The sequence below is a fragment of the Phoxinus phoxinus genome (genome assembly GCF_949152265.1).
Source record: "Phoxinus phoxinus genome assembly, chromosome: 14".
In the NCBI taxonomy this organism is placed as follows: Eukaryota; Metazoa; Chordata; class Actinopteri; order Cypriniformes; family Leuciscidae; genus Phoxinus; species Phoxinus phoxinus.
The window spans coordinates 14082714-14100913 of record NC_136889.1 but is presented as its reverse complement, the minus strand read 5'-3'; the positions used below and the strand labels follow the sequence as shown (position 1 = coordinate 14100913).

The following is an 18200-nucleotide window of genomic DNA, read 5'->3' as shown; positions in this document are numbered from 1 at the left end:
TATATGAAAGTCGAGAAGGAGATTTATGGGGACTGGTCTCATTGTTTAGACTGTCATAGAGTTAGTGTGAGAGGGCTATGTATTAGAGACAGTTTGAAAGAGCAGTGGCTTGTAGAGCTGTCAGCCTTGGCCTTATGAGGCTCTTCTCATTAGCACCTCACCTGTCAAAGCAGACCCTTTCATTACAGGAGATTCACAGACCTGCAGCTCAGGGCCTGAAAGCGGCTTGATCAATATCTTCCTCAATACTTTCTCCCTGCAGCTATGCAGCGCACCTGTACACAGCCGCCGGTGAGACAGGCCAGACGGGAAACGGTGTTAAAAGACTGGCTTGGGAGGGGGTTGGGGGGAGGGATGAGGTCACGGGTCTACAGCCTGCAGCGAGAGGTCTGCCTTTCCTCTCAGCACTGCTTCTCTCTGTGAGCGGTAATGATAGCGTGGAGGAGCGTCCGACACAATCTGCCTGGTCAGATCAGCGTGACTCTGCCACTCTAAATGCTTATTATGCCTTAATGGATTTGATTTTGATTAACACGATGACATCAAGCGGAAGGGTGTCAGATCTGCATCTTGCATGTTCCACTGTGAAAATTACAATCAGTTGCTTTTTTTTTTTTTGGTCAAGGGGATCAACCCGAACCACCTTTGTAACCATGACTGGTGCAGGGGTGGAAAATACAGTGTCTCTTGGACATTGCGACAACACACTACTAACGCAACAAGCCTCGTTCCCCTTTTATTTTTTGTTTATGCCTAAAGGCTGGAGTTATTTAAATGAGGGAATATGTGACTTGTACATTCCCAGAAGAAAACTGAAGACTCCAATCGAGGCGTTCAGAAACCGTGCTTACGGATATACAGCGGAGTAACTCCCTTTGGAGTGGACTTTGAGCTTAGTAACTTTGCAGACCTATTTCAGGCTCAAATAGCAACATTAGCAAGTTGAACAATGTAAAACAGCATAATAGAACCCCTTTAAAATAATGTAGGATTTTTATATTGCCATTTATCGGCCCCATGAAAATAATTATTACTTGAAAATATGAAGCATGAACATTTTTAGCTTACCTGGCCTGAATTTTTATATTGGTGCATCTCAAATACATGGTGAATATAGATAGGAAATTTCAAGTTTGATATTGTGCATGCTTGTTAAAAACGGTTCAAAAGAATATAAATGTAAACCAAGTGTAACATATATTTAATATATATATATTTGTGTGTGTGTACTGTACATATTTCTGGGTACTTGATTTACATTTATATTCTTTTGAACCCCTTTTAACAAGCATGCACCTGTTCATAAATACTCTGTCTCTGGCATTTCTATCAATGCTCTTCACTTTTCCTCCAAAAGCCATAACCGCAGGTCTATTGATTCTCATTTGTGGCCTGACTGTGCATAGCAGTGCTTCTTCTGTAAGGCTAATGCTGGTTCATTGTAGCGGCTGGCCTGTTGGGACCGTATCCTCTCAGTAACAAGTGAATAATGAGAGTGGTTGTTTTTCAAAGTGGAATTAGTTGTTTTTGTTGATACGAGGACCACCGGGAGGTTAATGGAGAAACAGCAGTCCCGGTGGACGTTTGCAGTTCTCCTGCATTATTGATTTGTTTGTTCATTTATTTATGGGAAAGGTCTTGTAAGGCATTTGCACTTAAATAAAAAGAAGAGAAATAAAGAAAAAAGTGTGTTGATATTTAATTCTGGCAGAGCTGACACAAAGCAGCTGTTTAGAAAACCGTAGTCCATATGTTAGCCGTATTCCGCCTACAGCAATTTACAAAGTTACAGCAGCAACAGCACGTTTTCAAGGAGCTACATAATTTACACAATCACCCTGAAGATAGAGTTGGTTTCTCTACTGCATTATGTGGTTTCTTTCATATAAAGCCATTTAAGAGAAGGAAATGGGCATTGGTGTTATGTGAAATAGACAGTGCCTTTGGGACATATAATGATGATCATTTAAAGATACAATTTTCTCCAAAAAACCTTCTGAAACATTTTATTTAGGTATTCAACAAGTAACTTGCTGCATTTTTTTTTTTATGCCTACCAGCATTTTCACATGACCTCACCACAAAACGTAATAATATTCATAATAAACATAATATATTTTTTATATTTTTAAAAATATATTTTATTTATTGACACACATTTGTGTGCATGTCAGAAATGTATACAAATATGTACACATTGTTATTTTAGATTATGTCCTGTATATATAATATTGTTTAAATATATAACATGTATTAAAATATATAATGCTTTTAATTAAAAATTTATACATTTGAGGTTGTTTTCTTTACAAAAAAACCCAAAACAATTTACAACAATTTAAAAGATTTTTAATGTCCTGCCCTGGAAGCTGGAAATTATATTTCCATTATTTAAATCCTTTAGGTAAATATTCAAAAAAATTGCTGGAAGAAAATGGCTTACTTTGCAAATGTTTTGTTTATAATATTGACCCCAATCTATACTCAGACAGTTATATTTACTGTAGTTTTGTGTTTTTGTTCCGTTAGGTCTCTTGTTGCAAATCTCGCTGCTGCTAATTGCTACAAAAAAGAGAAACACCTTGATCTGGAGGAGAACTGGAAGCTTGTTGAAAAAGCCCAAGTTTACTACATCGCTGTAAGTAGAAATGTCTCTCTTGACACTTTTGCCTTTTTTGCAGTTTGTCACCATGTGTTGTAAAGTGTTAAAATTCTTTTTTCAACCAAGCTATCTGATTGCTAAGGGTTCAACGTTATCCTCTTAATGAAGGATAATAGATTTTTTTTAAATGCGTGTTTTTGATTGTGATCTATCATCTAATGGTAGAAACATTGTCATCTAGAGAGTATGTAACTTCTGTTCCAAACCCTACAATGAAGCGACGTATGAAGTCCCGAAGGGCTGTAACTGGTACTGCAAGGTTGGAAATGCAGTCTGAAGCGCAGTCGGTCTGTATGCAGCATCGTGCTCTTTGACCTGCGAGAGACTAGAGGTTTGATCGACAGGTCACAAGGGGGCGGAATGACTCACTCTGAAGGTCATCGGCCAGACCGAAGCTTACATTTACTGCACATGCACCTTAAGCCCTTGAAAAAACAAGTTTGTCTAAGCGCTTGTCTGCTCCGTCAGTCAACTGTGCTGGTTAATTCTGAGTACACTCTGCGAGACGAGATAGATGCAAAAAGCCGCTGCTCGTAATTACCGGTAATCAAGGTTGGTGTGAAACGAGCGACCCCATTACACTCCGACCTTATTGTTAATGAGCCATTGCAAATGTGATTGGGATGGCTCTTCATGTGAGTCTGTACCTGCTGTAAGCTCCATTCATCGAGGGAAAGTCTGGCATCCGCACGGACTCGGACATCATTTGTTGAATACCTGTATTGTAGGACTGTGATTAACCTCGATGCAGGAGTCAGTCTTTGAAGCTCAATTTGGCAGCCATTGTAACGTGACACTCTAATCAAATCATTTTCGTCCCTGATTAAACGTTTTTCATCACACTGTCGTTTGGTGAATGGGGAGCTCGGGGCTATACATGAATATTGAGGAGCCGTTGTGTATTGACGGCCTTTGTGTTTTCAAACTTGACTGAATATGCTAGCGTTTATGAGAAAGTGCCCTGATGGCTCTGTCGCTTCATCGGCTTGTTGCGGTTGCTTCTTTTTGCGCAAGGTGCTCCACCAAACATTGAGATCCGCATCAAGTCATGCCTTTGGATGAATGGCTGTCCTCAACTGCAGAGAAAGAAAGCGAACGAGCAAGCACATTCCAGTGTTTATTCAAAGTCTTGTCCCCATTTTGTAAGCCTAGGCTTTTCGGTAGTGCTTGTTTGACAGCGATCCTGAGGGAGAGGAGATCGTTTCTGTTGTGATGCCCTGCTCAGTTTGTCCGAGGCTCAAATTTCAGCTGAGATTGGAGAGTTGAGCGTCCCAGCGAGCAGGCTTGTTTTTCCACCACAGGTCCAAACCTAGTTGTGTTAGCAGCTTCTTCAGGTCTCCGCTCAACAGACATGTTTAATGCATTTGGCCAAGCTGCACAGCCACTCCAGCCCCCCCATTTTTCTTGTTCTCGCTTGCTCTCTTTCTGGCCAGAGGCAGCCAGGGTGATGGTCGAGGAGTGTGAGAATTGATTATCCAGCCAGAGAAAGTTCATTACTGGAGTAGATCTTCTCCCACCTTAATGGTGGAGCAACCGTTTCTGAATTCAACCCCTGGTCACAGTTTGGTGAGCAAGTAGACATGGACCCCGGTCCCTAAGGGAGCCGACTTGACCGCAGCAGGAACATCTCGGTGGTCGAAGTCTCTACGGACTTCCTCTTTTTTCTCTACACGCACTTGTTTCTGAGAAGGGACTCCAGTGCTTGTTTTGGCTGGGCGTCAGATCTTGATAGTTTGAACTGAGAAACTGAAAACAGGCCAGTTGATCAAATAAACTGAGTGCTCTTGTTCGTAGTCCTGCTGGTTATCTGGGAGTCTCTGTATTCGACTGACGCAGGATTATGTAAGCGATTTCCTCTTCCACATAACCATCACAGGCTGTGGCACCAGCCAGTCTGTCCTTGTTATGCATCAAGCCGCATCTCTCTCTCTCTCTCTCTCTCTCTCTCTCTCTCTCTCTCTCTCTCTCTCTCTCTCTCTCTCTCTCTCTCTCTCTCTCTCTCTCTCTCTCATTATCGAGTCATAAAATCGCAAAATAATTTTTTTTAGTTTTATGTACAGCATAATATATACAGCATAACCAGTGTAATATTCACAAACAATGATGAACCAGTTAGTTTTAGTGAGTCGGATACATTAGATCCATCGGAGTGGTTAATAAATTAGTATCAAGTTAATATTTTAGCAAAAGAATATTTTTATATTTTCCATATCTGGCTGTCTGTTGGTACAGTATATCTGTCTCTGTCTTTCTGTACATCTATTTGTCTGTCTGTCTGTCAACAAATATTAAAACATGCAATTACTGGAAGTAATGATAGCTTGATGTTGTTTTAGTAACTTGGTTTTAATTTGATACTAATTGAATCAAACAAAGAATTGGTGAATCAGGATCGAAACAGGAAATATTTTAATACCCGAAATTGTAATTCATCCACCTTTTGGATCCTCTGCATAAAAGTGATGATTAAAATCAATTCATTTAAAATGCGAATATGTTGGCTGGGTTTGTAGTGAGTTAGGCTGGATTTATAATTTGTGGCTGTGCAAATATGTAATTGCCATGTAACTGGCAACCGTGTGAGCCCATCTGTTAGATCACAATACAGTGGTGGTCAATCTTCAGCCCACTCCCTTAGAGAGCCCTTACACTTGACTACTTCAGATCTGGTCAGATTTTCTCTTGGGTCCCTTGACATTATAGGAGAGCACATTGTGACGGCACCCCAGTCCACTGGCAGAATTCTTATCTGCTATTTTATGGTATCATGGCCCTAAAATTGTACCGTATCATGGTATCAATCAGGGCTGCTCCATTTTCCACCTAAGCACCTCTCGGTAACCAGCTAGATTTACTCATTTAATGGTAAACAAGGACATATTGTGAATCGTGAGTGCAGAGGTCTGCTCGATAGTCCTCCGTGGTGCATTTTGCTGAGATTGTTTTTTAAAGAGGGCTGAGTGGAGACCATCCAGCGCCATTTCCACTTAATGCACTGTGGCATGCTTCTGTGCAGTGATAAGGGAAGCCTCCTTGAGCTGTAATCTCCATTGACCTTGTGTTCAGAGTGGAAGACATCCCTGTGTGAGCATGAAACCAAGCAACTCGCTCACTTTAACCTCAGGGATTGATTTTAATTTACCCTGATGGTGTTCTATTGAAACCCTAGATATGCATTTCCTGAAGGAAATACCAGTGCTTGCATGGCATAAGAAAAATAGTGGCTACAGGTGGGTAAAATGAAGTCTTAGGCTTTGGTTCTGCATAAATGGAATGCTGAATTATTGGTGTTTTTAAAGTTGTTTTTTTACATTAAGCACATGACTTAGTCAGTTCACAGTCATAGAATCAACTCACAGTCGCTGTAAAGTGTAAAGGCCATTATAAAGAATTATATATACAAGGATGAAACAACCAATCACATAATGATTCTGTTAGCAAATACAGTGTATATATATATATATACACACACACAGTATATATAGGTACATACTGTATGTATATATATATAGATACATACTGTATGCATGTATATACACGCGTATATACATGCATACAGTATGTATCTATATATACTATGTATGTATATATATATACACACACACACACAGTATATATAGATACATACTGTATGTATGTAAATACACGTGTGTGTGTGTGCATATATATATATATATATATATATATATACACGTGTGTATATACATACATGCAGTATGTATCTATATATACTGTATGTGTGTGTATATATGTGTGTGTGTGTGTATATATATATATATACTTTATATGTATACATGCATACATTTTATTATATAGTATTTAAATATATTTATATTTTTAAGTAATATAAAATATATATTACTATTATTTTTATAAAAATATCAAAACAATATATGTAAATATTATATTTTGTGTTTTTCATTATCTTTATTAAAATAGTTTTTATAAGCAAGTTTAAAATAAATAAATGATATCATAAATTTACAGTAATTTAGACAAAGTACAGACTCCACCTCACCTGAAATCATCTATAAAATAATGTTTGAATGCACTTTGTCATTTAGTTCGGGCTATAATAATTGGAGAAGTTACACTAATACTTTAGAACAAAGAGTGTTTCGGGAATATCAATACTGTGCCGCCTTGCAAGCTCTGTAAATATTAACAGCAATACTTTTGATTGTTGTCCCCTCCCTCTTTCCTCAGTTTCATTCATCTGTAAATCAGATTAGCGTGAGGGAGTTTGTGCGGTAAAGCACTGATTAATGATGCCTGCTGCCGACTCCCAGTGCGCCCGCTACCGAAGGGTGCAATTGGACGAGATGAGAGTTAATAGAGGCTCGGGCCGGGCCGGGCAGCGTGCCGCTTTGCCACCGTGGCATGGCAGAGGACAGCATGCAGGCAGAACAGCCATTTTTCACTGGAGAAGAGAAAGAGGGGAGGGAAGATGAAGGAGGGAGGGGTGTTGAACTTGTGCCAAATGTTTGGTGGCAGGCTGTTGCTAGGAAATCAGAATCCTGAGGCAGAGTGTTCCTCAGTGAGCAGTAATGAGAGACAGGAACAGAGCTGCAAAAAACACACACTCCAAAAATGGAGATGGATTTTAGATACTGAGCACATTCACAGGGCCAGTTGTGCTGTGAGTTCTGTTCCGATTTTTATTGGAATGTGAAATTATAGTCAAAATGTCTGTTTAAGGGATAGTCCTCCCACCAAAAAATCTATTCTGTCATCAATTACTCTCCTTTCTGTTGAAGGGAGATATTTAGAACAGTGTTCGAGTTGCTCTTTTTCACAACTATCTCTAGTCGCCATACACGTTCATTATATGGAAAAAGAGCTGCGTGCACATTCCACTAAATATCATCTTTTCTTTTCCACGCAAAAAATAAACTCATACAGGTTTGGGACAGCATGAGGATGAGTAAATGTTCACAGGATTTGGGGGTTTACTATCCCTTTAAATCGTCCTTTGCATCATAAACAATACATTTTAAGCAATTATTTTGAGCCTTATATATTTCCATTATATTATAATTATCCAAGTAATTATTCAAATAAACTATCAGTCATAAAAAATACAATGTAATTTATTTAGACCGATCTCTCTAAAAACAGCTTTATTTAAAAAGCATTTTCAGTATTTGAAATAAACCTGAATAAAATTAATATAAATATTACATGAAAAACTGAGTAAATGATGTCAATTTTTAAGCGTACTATCCCTTTGAACCAACATAAGAAAGCTCAAATTAGTTGTGTATTACACCTGAGCATTAACCTCAGCATGTCATTTGTCTCTGCTGTGAGTGAACACGCAGTCTCTGAAGGCATCGACATACAACCATTCTCTTAAAGAAACAGGAGCAAAAAGGTGTGTACGTGTTCACATTAAGGGGAGGGAGGAAATAGAAATGTGGGTGTGGTGAAGTGTGAGAGAGATGGAGATAATTAAAAGCGGGGCCCAATGGGCCTCTGAGGCCCCAGCTGCAGATGGTTCTAGAATAGGCCAGGGACATAAAAGAGGAGCTCTTGACACTTGCAGGCGTGTGCCAGTTCCACTGAGTGGATGCTTCGTCCAGGGAGGATGTGGCTGTGCCGTGGAGGAAGCCGTGAAAGGAAGTGTCACCTGTGAAAAAGAAACGCAGTCTGTTTTTTGCTCAAACACTATCTATAGCTTACTTTTCACATTGTGCATTTGCCTAGCATGAGCTTTCAGACCTGTAAAGTGCTATGGTGCACACAAAGCAGGTTGAGCTACATCTAAAATACTGTCAGCAGAGCAGGAGAGAGAAACCATTAACTGATACAGCAAGCAGTATGGCAGCCTACACCCTGAAGTGGCATTATTCTCTCTCTTTTTCTACATCACCCTCTCCCTCTGTTTTTTCCTCTTCCTTTTTTCACCAATCAGACATCAGAGTTCCCTGGCAACCAAATTGGGCACAGGGTTGGGGGTTGGTTGTATTTCATACTCATAATGACACCTCGTTCACAAGGGCTCTGCCGATGATTTCAGCGAGGTGACTCGCAATGCCATCCCTCCCACGTAGGTATTGCTGCTTTTGCTCAGACACACACACACACACACACACACACACACACACACACACACACACACACACACACACACACAAGCTCGCACACAGGCAGCCCTCCTGCTGACCTTGAGCTGAATCTGGCGTCAGCTGCCCGCCAAACTGTATCCCCCCACCCCACTCAATTCCACCCAGAAAGATCACACAATGCAAATCCAGCTAGGGAAGGAAAGAAAATGACTGGCAGCCGCCCTGTCACTGCAGGCTGGTCACTATGGTGGATCGTGCTGATGAAATATAAATGGTGCTGCTTAATAGGGTTGTCACAATACTAATATTTTAGTAGTCAATACTAGGACTAGAAATATTATAATGCATTAGGGGCCAAGCACTGAAAGTGCATAGGTACCTTTTGAAATTGTTGGCGTTCTTTATTCTTCTTCTTCCGTTTCTTCTTCTGCTCGGGAAGTCTATAGCAGCCCGAAGACCCACTTGCGGGAAAGTTATGAAATTTGGCACACTGATAGAGGTCAGTCCCAACATTAATCACACCAATTTTTGAGTCTCTAATTCAATCCCTCTAGCGCCACCACCTGTTCAAAGTTGCACTCATGTTTACGTTAATAACTTTTGAACAATAAGGGCTAGAGACAAAAAATGTCTTCTGATTCCTTGGCTCAAGCCGATTGCACCACCTATTCAAACTGTGCCACCTATTGGTCGAAAGTGATAAACATTAAATCATATTATTAGTTACTGTATATATGATTTTTCAGCCATTTTGCCTAAAATCATCTTTAAATGTCTTTAATTGCTCATTGTTGCAGTTGGTCTGACACTCCCAGCCATGTTGTCTTATTGTCTTCTTGTATTCTTTGCGCTTGTCCCCGATAATTGCTGCTTGCAGCTATATTATTATTTAGAGCTGTCAAAAATAACATGTTAATTTCTATATAACTATAGATTAAATATATAAATATGTGAATGCATTAAAATATTTAACACAATTAAAAGCATAGGTGTTTTTCACCTCCCTGGCGTCCTTTGGCTAGGGTTCCAGTATATCCAGCGAGAGAAAGTATAAGTGAGAGAGAATGGCCGACGGAAGTTTGTTTGCACGTTTCTGATATTCTAACACAGCGGAAGCATTTTGTAGCCCAGACTGCTATACCGAGGGAGAGCCCAAATTAATCATAAACCCTTGCTAAACGAATCTATCAATTTCACCTAGCAGTAATATTGCACTTATAATCTGTTTACCATTTTATTATTTTTCCCTAATAGCAGTCAGTAATGGCGAGGTCCTACATGATGATAAGAGCCTAATTGTACAATTATACGCACATTGCATCTTAACCATTAGCCCCACTCCCCCCTTTTACCAATTCATTTATGCATGCACAGTGCAAACACAACAGCAGCCAGTTAGGTATTATTTGCCATGTGTCTAATTTGCTGCGAATCAAGAAAGCATTTGTTCTAGTTGGGGATAGGAGGCTATATACCCGGCGGAGGCATGTTTGCAGTATAATTGAAGAATCATTAGCTGAGTGCATGTGGGTCGTGTGTTATAACGTGACTTTATGGCATCTCCTGTGACATGATTAGATATTAGTCTTGTTTAGTCACTGCATACATCAATTACTTTTTCATTGTGTTACTGTACACTATCATTCAAACTTTTGGGGTCAGTACTATATATATCAAAATATTTTACATTTAAAAGATCACAATTATTGACTATTTCATGAATATTTTGAACAGATGAGACCAGCAGGTTTTACTACATTTGCGAGGACATTTTCAGAAAAGCAAGCGCTCTCCAAAAGTTCCAGTAAATGCATGTACTCAGAGGAATGACACTCAAGCACAGTAGATGCCTCTAAAGTGTACACACACTCTCATGCTCATTGCCGTAAACCTCCTTCAAACACAATCCTTTCCTGTCACTGAATAGGACTCGAAACGATCAAAGCCTCGTGAAGTCGCGTGTTAGATCATCGTTTGATCCGAAAGGAGTGCTCTCCATGGCCAATGAAAACCCCTCTTCCTGCCTGCCCCCGGGGAGGAAGCGACCGGCTGAGAGGTCAGGCTAATATTTAGAGATGATAAGTGGATACCGCTGGAGGTCTCCAGGCCTCTTGTTAAGGGTTAGTTACCCGGCTCTGAGAAACCCCTCCTTCACACCACCTCAGACACAGACACTCCAGCTGAAACATTCATGTGCCACGGCCGTGAAATTGCCGCGAGTAGATGAAGTGCAGAGACACCCGAGTTGCAGCTGATTGTTTTTTAATGCGTTGAGCATTGAGACTCACACATTACTACACTGATCCGAGTACGAGAGCGGGATGATTTCGCCGATATGACAGGATCAATAAAATATCACAGTGTTAAATACTGCATCAAGTACATGCTGAGATCTAGCTGAATGAGGCAGCGGTTTCGAAACATGGTGAATGATTTAAATGCTAAATGACATTGAGTATATATCTCTTACTATTGACCTCATTCTCGAATTTATTTAAAGTCCTTCCCCTTGAGTCAAATGGTGCCTTGGTGCCCATTGCAGGGGTTACCTAAGTGAGACGATATTACGCTGAACTTCTTTTCACCCATGTTTGTACGGCTAAAGGCGCAGTCTGTGGTATGCTTAATATTGTATTTTCCTAAGATTTATGAGCACTTTTGGGGCCCCAAAAAGAAGAGATAAAGTTTCCTTCAAAGCCACAATTCACCTCGTCATTTATTAGCGGCGGCGGTTGGGTTGGCAGATCCCAGCTATGTGTGTGAGAAGAGTTGGAGTTACACTATGCAGATGTTTGGGCATAGAGCAGATGTCAAGAGTGGGGGATTGGGGAAGAAGGGATTCACACTTCTCTCAGAATGATCGCTCGTTTTACATCACCTGCAATTGTAGATGGGTAATGATGTGCACATTTACGCAAATCCCTTCCTCTGTGTCTATATAGAGCTTGAATGTAGACCCGCATGCATGTAGTTTTTCAGAAAGCACTGAGGTTTTTCCAGAAAGCAAGAGGTTGTAGGTTATTTTTCTCTTGCCCACCCAAGCTAATTTTTTCCTCCTTGTTTTTCACACTCTGAGAGTCAGCTCTGGTGTAAAGTGAACTGGTGTGGGTGAGCATACGTTGAGCTTTTGGTAGGCATGTATACCGAAGACCTGAATATCCTTTTACCTTTTCTTGTGTTTGGCTTTATAAATGTCTCTCTTTTTTCTTTCTAGTCAAAAAATGTCTTGGAATGTTTGGAAGCATGCTCAGTGAAACATGAAATGTCTTAGCCCTGAGATATAATTTTTTCCGTTTGCTTTCCTCTGGACTATGATGTTAACAAGCGGCCTTTGATTTATTTGTATATTGTTTTCAAATCGAGTTGTTTTTTGGCTGAAACCTGGCACACCTGGCTGAGGCCCATCATCCAGCCTCCAGGGCACCGGCTGAAAGAGGCAGCAGTAATGCAGCTGTACTCCCACACACACACACACACACACACACACACACACACACACACCCTCATATAAACAAGACATGCCTCATCCATAACACTGGCCTTAAGCCTACTGGCTGGATGCTGTGGTCATGTTTAGGACATGTAGGAAATGCTGGAGCAAAGCATTGAGTATCAAATACATGTAGACGTCATCTGACCTTCATTTATCTGATCTTTCCTGTCGGCTAAACATTTAAAACAAAAGTTTGACGCAAGTCAGAGATTTAAATCAAGACTCTATTTGGGTGTTTCTTCAACTTTGGCACTTTAATGTCCCAGAGGTTTCTTTAAAAAGTTCTTTTTTATTTTGTTGAATGAAGGTCACATTAAAACAGTTTTTGAAATGTTTTACTACCTTTGTTTATTTTTTTTATTTTTTTGCAAATACTGTATCTAGTACGGTATGTTGAGATTTTATGGTTTTACTCTTGTACCTTTTTTTATATATATTTCTGAGTCTGACACAGTTGGAAATTAAATGACATATTACATTTTTTCTGAATGTAGACTTTTTTTTTACTAATTTATACTTAATCACATTTTTACACTTTTTTTTATAACAATTTTCCATCATGTACACAACACTGAACAATTATTCAAAATGTTTCTATTAAAAAAATTAGTGTACTTGTTTACCAAGTATGATATGAGATTTAGTAGAAAAATACAGAGAAATCATGGTTAATATCACCTGTAAATTATTAGTAATTTTCAGCCAAGATGTGATTTGGTCAAATTGTGCAAAAAGTGAATATTCAATTATTATTAATCAATATAGTCTGTTTAGGGTACTGAGTAGGAGCTACAGTATGAGATTATCCTCAAAAACAAAGGAGGCAGCCATTTTATTTTTAATTCCACCATAAATTGGTATTGAAATAACACTATGAATTTTCAGGACAAAGGTCATTTTTGTTTGTACTGTAGCCAAATTACTCTAATGAGAGGGTGACAATTGTGTTTAAGATAATTTATTTTCTGTAGCTCAGAATGCCCGTAGTTGAAGAAACGCCCATGTATCCTAATGACAGACTGTAAAGTATTTACCCTATAACAGGACCTCTTAGCATCATAGACTGTCTTGTTCCTATTTATGGAGCCACTGACAAGAAACTATTAAAAGAGCTATTAGCCGGTGACATAACAATGTGACGTTGTGAAGCGCTCCATGATGGGCTCATCATCTGTGGTTTGCTGTAAGATGTGAGTCATCGAACAGGAAGAGCAAAAGAAGATGAGATGAGGAAGTGGGTGAATAAGTTAATCTGAAAGGACAAGATTCCTCTTCCGATCTGTGTGCTTGACTATCAGTATCTCAGATGTCAGCCTTATCCATTAAAGGATTCAACAGATCATCATTCATGAGAGCAGGGGCTGCTATTGAGTTAAATCACATCTTAGTATTGACGTTACATGATATTAAAAGTATTTTGTCTCTTTTTTCTTCCTCTTAGTTAAGCATCTTTTCCACCAGTGTATACGTACGCTTAATTCCATAATACACATGTATTGTATTGTATAGAAATTAAAATAGATTAATAAATTAGCACTTTCCTATACTTTTCACACAGAAATACTAATGAGCGCTTAGAATTACCCATAACAATCGTGGAGGCGTGGTGCTTTTATTAGGCCTGTTAATGGTAAGTGCTGAATTCCCCACAGTTTTGGGTGCTGTGCCTGGCTCTGGAGTTTCCAGCGCTCCGCTGCATGAATATTCAAACAGCTCCATTAATGAGAACAGAGCTGGATCAAGGCTGCGGGCTCCACGATACGCTTCAATATGAGTTTGAAGCAGCGCAGCTGGTGGGTATACGCACATCAGGATGTGATGCGGGGGCATTTCTGCCTTAGGATCTTTCTCAGAAAGAAGTCTTTTCTTCTTTTTCCCTTTCCTTTTTTTATTTTTAATAACACTGTACGTTTTGAAATGGATCTAATTCAAGGCGAAAAACACGTGTTGTCAATAAAAGAGTTTGAAATAGCGTAGGATTCGCAGATCAGCTTGAGTTAATTAGCAGCGCTTTAACGAGTTGTTTTAAATGAATTATGATGCAACAGATTTCTGAAATGTCTTAATATATTAAATGGTGAAATATAGTGACATAATATACACTACTGTTCAAGTCTGGGTAATTATAAAAAAATATTTTTGAAATAAGTCTCTTATGCTCACCAAGGCTGCATTTATTTGATAAAAAAATACAGTAAAAATGGTAAAATTATGAAATATTATGACGATTTAAAATTTTAGTATTTTTGTGATTATTTTATCAGCATCATTCAGTGTATATATATATATATATATATGCTTTTTTAATATTCATTCAATACCTCTTCAAAACATTACAGTAATACAGTTTTTAAGGTACAGATTAGGTACAGTGAAATGGGTGCAAAGAAGCAAAAAAAAAGCTTATAAGTAGGGGCCCATAGTTCTTAAATGGTTATTTGCAGACAAGGTACAGTGAGACACAATAGATACACACAAAATGTACCATAACATACATTACAACAACATACTTACTCATACAAACATACACCTACATCCCAGTAATCCATGAAGATCAGTTTTGGAAAATTAGATACAGGTTAATAAAAAATTATGTTTTAATTGTCTTTTGAAGTTGGAGATAGAGGGCAACACCTTAATACCATCATCAACCCTGTTCCAAATCTGCGGCCCCCTACAGTGTCCCACTCCCGTGATCCTTCAGAAATCATTCTAATATGCTGATTTGCTGCTCAAGAAACATTTCTTATCAATGTTGAAATTAGTTGTGCTACTTAAAGGAGAACTCCGGTCAATTTTAACATTGAGCTAATTTTTTTGTAAATTTGGGAGTGCTGTCAATACAGAGAACAACGACAAAAATCTGTGTTGCCTACACCTTGTTATCCTCTTTTTAAAATTTGCACCCTGTTGACTTCAATGGGGCAAGTTTTAAACCTGCTTTTAGCCTCTTAACATCCTTGATGTGTCATACAAGTGCCCAGCTATGTTAGATGATTCCTTCAGAGTGAACACGAGTGAATCTGACTGCAGTAGATGTGAAAGATATGAATAAAAATTATGTTATTTCAGCCAGCGCACATACCTGTATTTACATCCTGTTTTCGGTGGAAGTCCAAAGTATTCGATTGTCGAGTTCACGCGCATAGGTTTAGTTACCTATGATCACGCGCGAGACTAAAAGCAGGTTTATAACGTGCCCCATTGAAGTCAACAGGGTGCAAATTTTAAAAAGAGGATAACAAGGTGTAGGCAACACCGATTTTTGACGTTGTTCTCTGTATTGACAGCACTCCAAATTTACTAAAAATTGAGCTCAACGTTAAAATTGACCGGAGTTCTCCTTTAATGTTTTTGAGGAAACCTTGATACACGTTTTTAAAATATTCTTTGATGAATGGAAAGTTCAAAATAACATTTATTTGAAATAGAAACCTTCTAAATGGTTACATTAGTAACATTATAAATGTATTTACTGTCACTTGTGATCAATTTAATAATTCCTTTCTGAATAAAAGACTTAATAAAAAAAAAACTTGGACCTCAAACTTTAATGACAGTTTATAATATAACTATATTCTGCTACACAGTATAATGAAGTGTAGATATGATCTCTTACAACCCAGTGGCTTATTTGAATGATCGGTTAATTATTTACTACATTCCATGCTAGGCAGTTAGTTTAGAGAGACATTTACTTCTTTTCTCTCTGTATATGTAAGGTGTTTTTTTTTTTTTTTTTTTACATTTCCTTTTGTGTTTTTGAAAAACATCCAAATAAGTCAAGTAAGTAGTAGTTTTTCACCCATCATCATATTACCCCCCTTTTTTCTGCACTTAACACACACACATACACACACACAAACCAGCTCTGTCTTCTCTTCTGTGTGGGTCTTATCTTTTGGGCTCAGGAAGTAGTTTGAATTAACAGGCTGGCTTTGAAGCCATCAGGCAAGGTTAACCCCACAAGTATTTCCTGTTATGGCATCGCTCTTAATCCATGAAACCAGATTTCTCATCTGTAAAGTAGATAATGTGTCTGGAAAAGCAAAAACATTTACTATGGGTTATCATGATTAAGCAGCTTAGCCGCGACAGAGCGCTGGGGAATAGCGGCGGGAGACAGCTCCTTTCTCTCCCTCGGAAAATATCACTACTGGATTGATGCAGTGAGCTTCTCTCGAAAAACAATCAATTTCTGCCCCCGTAATAAATGGCCTGTTTGTTTGGATTCATGGCGGAGTGGAACGAGGGAGTTTTCTTTCCTCCCCATCATGTCATACTCGCTTAATGAGCCGACTGCGCGCCTGACATTATTGACTGATAAATAACGCAGGAAATTACTTTTGATTCCATTCTGTATTCACATAACACAGCATTCCAATTAATCAGCAGCAATTTCTACTTCAGCATTACCTTTTATAAATGTATTCAATTTCATGGCAAATCACAGATGCTACAGCTTATTAAACCCCTCTTGATCTCGCGTTAACCTTAATGTAACATGCACGCGCTCTGCATCACCGAGGCCTAATAATACCGTGGCAACTGCTGGCTTCTTTCTAACACATTATTTCGCATGTTTCAAAACCACAAACCATGTTAGCACAGTAATAAACACCGCCCAGCCATGCGCTGTCCTGCTCACAGCTAAACCTACTCGACTTTGCACACTGTCAGCCAGGATGTGGTCAACAGCTTAGCCTACCATCTTTGCCTTCCGAAAACATCGCTTTTTACAAGAAGTCTCTAGCCACCATAGGTTATATACATTTTATCATACTAAGGCCAGACTTTAGCCTGTATTCAATTTTGTAAACACCTGGGTCATTCTCAAGAATTACTGCTTGTTCCAACTTGCTTTGGTGTGTGTGTGTGTGTGTGTGTGTGTGTGTGTGTGTGTGTGTGTGTGTGTGTGTGTGTGTGTGTACATGAATATATATATATATATTATATGTGTGTGTATGTAAACCAATGTCAAAAATATATATATTTTTTAAGGTATTTATATTTTCAATTATATTTTTACACATTTGTTAGACCTTCAAATACTAAATCTTGGACAACAACAATGGGTAAACAGATAAATAATTATAGCTCTAAATATCACGTAAATTATATACAATGTGTAGGCTACAATGGATTTGCCATATAATTTAATAAATTCTTTGGTTATTAAATAATGCCTTTTTATACTGAGTTTCTTTACTATTTAAAATATTTTTGGAACTGAATAGTCATGCAGCATGTTTGACACCATACTGTGGGAATGACCCACCTGTTGTGTTGCTATATGTATAAGTGTCAATGGCAGCTGTGTCAGATGAGTTGGGATCCACTGATGACGAGGGTCCCCACTCATGACCTACGCCGGACAGATGCATACTATTCCTACCAGGGCAAGCTGGGGCTTTCATTTAAGAGAAAGCAGGAAGTGTTTTCTTGTGCGTCTCATCCCCACCAATTTAGCCCTCTCCTGCCCTCCCCCTCTCTATCCTGGTAAAAAGCATAGCCATGATGGGATTCAGACTCCAATTAGTAACCCTTTGAGTGGAGGAGTCTAAACCAGGCAGATGTACTTGTGCAGATGAATGAAGGGGGAAGCGGATGTATGTGCTTGTACTTCGAGTCGGGGCTGTTAAATTGGCTCTGATGATTTCCATTTTGTGGCACAATTAGATTAGAGGAAGGAATCGCACGCTGATCAGTGGCTCTGAAATCAGTATGACACGTCTTTGATGAACCCTTCAGTGTTGAGAGAGGGAGATAATGTGACGGAGAGAGAGAAGCCATGTTTTCACTAGCTCTCCCTGTCTGCCAGGGTCCTTTTTAAAAGGATTTTTGCTCTGAGATCAGTTTCCTATAGCAGCACAGGTGGTATCATTTGTTTGTGTGTACTGACACAATTTTGACAAGAAAATGTAGCTACTGGAGAGTAATATGAACTAGACCCAAGGGAGAAATGTTTTCGGATCTT

The 18200-nt window shown here is 39.0% G+C and overlaps 1 protein-coding gene across 2 annotated transcripts in view; it reads left to right on the top strand.

Moving 5' to 3' along the window:
- adka (adenosine kinase a) overlaps positions 1 to 18200 on the top strand; it is a 148780-nt gene that overhangs the window by 74244 nt on the left and 56336 nt on the right. For both annotated transcript variants that reach the window (XM_079634952.1, XM_079634953.1), the window contains exon 6: positions 2530 to 2638. In XM_079634952.1, the coding sequence (XP_079491078.1) occupies positions 2530 to 2638 (109 nt within the window). The remainder of the gene's footprint in view (positions 1 to 2529; positions 2639 to 18200) is intronic.